This window comes from Poecilia latipinna, unplaced genomic scaffold, assembly GCF_001443285.1.
Source record: "Poecilia latipinna isolate Pla-1442-1.1 unplaced genomic scaffold, P_latipinna-1.0 Scaffold1213, whole genome shotgun sequence".
NCBI lineage: Eukaryota > Metazoa > Chordata > Actinopteri > Cyprinodontiformes > Poeciliidae > Poecilia > Poecilia latipinna.
This window is the reverse complement of record NW_015113829.1, coordinates 27,827-32,362: the sequence shown is the minus strand read 5'-3', so window position 1 is coordinate 32,362 and position 4,536 is coordinate 27,827. Positions and strand designations below refer to the sequence as shown.

Here is a 4,536-nt window from a genome sequence, read left to right as displayed (position 1 = left end):
TGGACATCTCTCTGGGGGAGTGCAGAGAGGAACTGTCTCTTACCAACAGAAACATAAACTGGGTAAAAAATTATGGATCTGATTATCAGATTGGTCTGTTATGTACTGTAATATCTGGCAATCCACCTGTTAAAAGAAAATTTACTCTATCATATTACATGAACTGCTTGCTTTACTTTCTCCACCTTGTACTTTGAACAATTTCATGCATATTGTATTGAAGAAAAATGTATTAAGCATACTGCATTTTGTATTGCACAGCTGATATGTCAGACCTTTTAAAAAGCAATATGTGAAGGAAAGCGACATGTGAAACATGCACATTATTCCACATTGTAATGGGTTTTGCAATTATGGTGCAAGGTTTGAAATAAATGCATTTGAGAAAATCATTGCCTCTTTATTAAATGTTTATTTTCCAAAGAATTTTTAAAAGATCAAACAATAAAATACCTATTTAATATTAATTACAAATAACTCTTAAGAAGTTAAAGAAGTACTCTGTGAGAGTTAATATTAAGATCTAAGACTGAATTAGTGTTAGGAAGTGTTAAATGATTAACTCCAGCAGATTTGATATCTGACACTTTATAAGAGTTAAGATACTAACTCTCCAAAAAGAGTTAAATTAACACTTTTTGGTGTGGACCCATATAGACACTTTAAAAGTGTTGAAATCAAATCTGACAGTGTTAATCTGGGCCTCCTGGATTTGCTGTGTAGTAGTAGTTTCAGTAGTTCTTGAATGACCAGTTCAGTAGTTTAAACTGAATTTTATTTAGGGTTATTAGAAAAAAATGGCTAAAATTACTTCTTCACTTCACTTTTAATTAGACCATCTTTAATATAACCAGCAACGGCTGGATAAATTAGCAATGATCCCTTCTGCAGTCAAATCCTGTTGGTGATATTTGTACCGTGAAACTTTTTAAAATCGTATGTTGCCTTTTATTGCAATCATCTTTGTCACTAGTTTAACTTCTTACATCATTTGAAAGGACATTGTGTGACAATGACAAGCATCATTTTCAGAGAACCATCATTCAGAAACTATTCAGGTTGTGATATGTCCAAACAGAGCATGAGCATAATGTTTTGACTATTATGATGGTAATAATCTGCAGCCTGCCACAGTCTGCATCCTCACGTTTTACAGCCACTTGTAGAATGATCGATGTACATCGTGGCTTCTTATGGTTTTTCACATCTTGTGATGCTGCAGCTTCAATTTATTTTAAAATGTATTTTTATTGTGACTTTATGTGAAAATCACACAGAGCAGCTGGGAAGAAAACGGTTTTCCGGCCTAATTATAACTATTATCATTGCATAAGTGCCCCTTGTGTTCCCAAGGAGCAAACACATAAATCATGGAAACAGTTTGCTCGTGAGCTATTGTTGTCTTTGGTCAGCGGGAGATTCGTCAAAACTAAATGACAAAGAGAGGCTTTCAGGAGTGGATATTTTCCCCTCAGCACCGTCCGCAGAGATCCCAAAGTTCCCATTGTGCCTCCAATAAAGACCCGCCTGCGTCAGAGATGGATCCATATTGTCCCGCATAAACCGGCGGTGGGCCTGTTCAAACATGAAGAGGCTTTCCTTTGAACGGCATCATTATGAAATCTGACAGCCCAGTCTGATTAAAATTCATGCTGATTATACTTCCAGAGGCAATGCAATGAAGTGGAAGAGAACGTACATATTCCAGATACAGAACTGATTTGTTAGATACAAAATAACCTCATAATTGTATTTTTTTTGTCCTTTAAAACACATAAAGGAAAAATTAACAAGATCACATTAAAAGGCTGCAGTCAGAGCATAATGTGTCAGACTTGTGTACATTGCAGCAAGTTTCAATAAGCCTCATTATCTGCTATGCTGTCCAGCTCATCCACTCTGTTGTGCGTTTATTCATTCAAGAGGTAAATGTACTAAATCTGAGAATCCACAATAGCTTCCATCTGTGCTCGTGATTCACAATAAATAAACTAATTCAATACATTCTGCTAACTTTCTGTCCAACCAGACATCAATGCAGCCTGAGTTACACTTGGATCATCCTATGAAAACACAGTTTACGACAACGACTCAAAATGTTTTATCTTATTTTTGAGATTCACATGCTTTTTTTTTTTGCCTTGTGTTGTAGGAGTTCTCATTGCATGGCAATTTCTGGAGAGAGAGAAAGTGGGCCAGCTACAGCCTGAAGATCCGAGGAGCAAACATGCAACTAAATCACATGCTGCTCGAAAAGACAAGAGATCTCTGGTGGGTAAAAGAGTGACAGCATTTCCATATTTAAATCAGGTTCCTGCTCAGATTGCAGGAACCTGAGCAGGTACTGAGAAGTACTCCTGCAGAAGGAAATAATACAAATGTCTGGTTGTTGTTTCAGATTTGTATTTGTAAAAGTGGTTGCGAGCCAAGTGTAATTTCTTTCCACTTCTACAAATACTCACCTCTTTGCTTCTTTTATGGCATAAAATCCTAATAAAAGCTGAAGTTTGTAGTTGTAACGTGACAACATGTGAAAAGTTTCAAGGGTGTGAATACTTCTGCGCAGTAAGAAGGCAATGTAAGTGTTACAGACAATGTTGTTGTGATATCCCAAAATTATGTTTGGTTGGGTTTCCATGCATGCAGTGTTAAAAAAATGCATCAACAATTTAAAGGTTTTATCTTTTTTATTATTATTATTATTATTAACATTTGTGTGAAATAAATGTTTCTGAAGGTAGACAAGGAACATTTTTTCCTAAAAATAAATACAGAAATGCCAGAGGTCATTGTTAGGAAACAGAAAATATTGCTTATGTGTGTTTGTAGGCTCGGGTAAAACTCTCAACAACTCCATCTTTATCAGCTAAAGATCAGATAATTACAGCCTTTTAGCAAAAACTGCTCATTTTCCTCAGTGATACATTAAAGTCACATTCTGGCTCAGCCTTGGCCGGTCAATGACTACATCAATGTAGAAATTGTAAATTAGAACAAGACAGCAACAGTTTGATACAGTTTTGGTCAGAAGTGCACGGACTCCAATCATTAGCATGAATGTCCTTACAATCTTGTTGCTTTTAGTTACATATTTAAAACTGTTCTCGTCAGAGATTCCCAATTATGTGCGCTCTCTGTGTTGCAGACATCAACAAGCTTCTGGTATAATCCAAAAACCAGTTGAAGTTTGTCTCTCGGTGGTATCTGAGTTGTTTTGGAAAAAAGTGGCTGAGATCATCTGTAGGGCTAGAGAAAACCCTCAATAAATTGAAATTTCTGCACTTAATCTTTGTTCTTAAACACCACTGAAAATTCATGTTGTAAAATCATCCCAGAATGGTTAAAAATTTTAAAACAAAAGTTCAAATGACTCACTAAAAACCTTGATTGATTTTAGCCTTTATTCTCGTAGCAGTAAAGTTCTGACCAGAACCGGAAATCTGCGTTTAAGCCACGTATAGCAGGAGCAGCAGGACGACGGCTGCCGGTGACGTGGACTTGGAGTGAAGAAGAGACGGACTCGACTTGGCAATGACCGGGCGGGTGAAGATGTACGGGTGTTCCTGCAGACACACGAATAATCAAAATAATTAGGTATAATTACAATTAAAATAAAAAAATGCACAGTTTTTCTTAACTTTGGCTTTTGGTTTTTACACTAATTTGCAAATAATTTTCCTGATTCAGTACCAGTAGCTCCTCAGAGAGACTGCTAAAAATGCTCACCTTTGGTGGACAGATGAGCTTGACGGGTTCAGAAAAACTCCTCACAATCATTTTCCCTCCCCCAGGCTGAAACTGTGTGCAGGACACAGAAATACATGGTAACGTGTTTGCAGCTCGGTGTTTACTTTTCAATAAAAGAAAGATATTTTTATAAACTATGAACAGCAGTTTGGAGTTTGAAATAACATATCTCTGGAGACGATGTGCAATTTGTTTTCCCAGAGGGCGTAGATGTTAAATGTAGTGCAACGTAACATAATCAAGAAAGAGCCCGTAAATGATCAACATTTGAACGGCTACTTTTCTAACTTCCCGGAGCAGCTAGCTGTGCTTCAGTGCCAGTGGTAGAAGAAATATGAATCTGCAAATACATCTGTTTCTATAGCATTTCTATCTGCTGAAGATGTATCTAAATGCTTGGTTCAAACAAACAAACAAACATTCAGTCGGGGTGCGTAGTAGTTCACCATGTTGTTCCACAGTCCTTTAGCCAGCTCCTCGTGTCCCTTTATGGTGATGTGGAAGCAGTCGTGAGTGAAGAAGTCCATGTCAATCTTCCCGTTCTGCTCAGAGGGATAAACCATCTATTCTTTAGATTCAGTGACAAAACTCTCTGACTAATCAGAGTCACGAGCTTCAATTAGCAAAAGCTCCAGCTGTTTGAGCAGGCATCCTGATGATTCCATCCCCTCACCACAAAGTTTTGTGCTGATTCACCTCCTGAAAGCAGATGCTCGCATCACAACAATATGACTGGGTTTTTTTTTTTTTTTGGTTTTTTTTTGTGTGTTTTTTTGTTTTTTTTTTTTT

The 4,536-nt window shown here is 37.1% G+C and overlaps 1 protein-coding gene across 1 annotated transcript in view; it reads right to left on the bottom strand.

The window, feature by feature from the left end:
- Positions 1–3,381: 3,381 nt before the first annotated feature.
- Positions 3,382–4,536, bottom strand: part of LOC106960693 (phospholipase B1, membrane-associated-like) — a 6,533-nt gene continuing 5,378 nt past the window's right edge. Inside the window, exons 7-9 of the mRNA XM_015053917.1 lie at positions 4,194–4,289; positions 3,727–3,798; positions 3,382–3,563 (exon numbers count right to left, since the gene is read on the bottom strand). Coding sequence (XP_014909403.1) covers positions 3,447–3,563; positions 3,727–3,798; positions 4,194–4,289 — 285 coding nt within the window. The 3' untranslated portion in view covers positions 3,382–3,446. The remainder of the gene's footprint in view (positions 3,564–3,726; positions 3,799–4,193; positions 4,290–4,536) is intronic.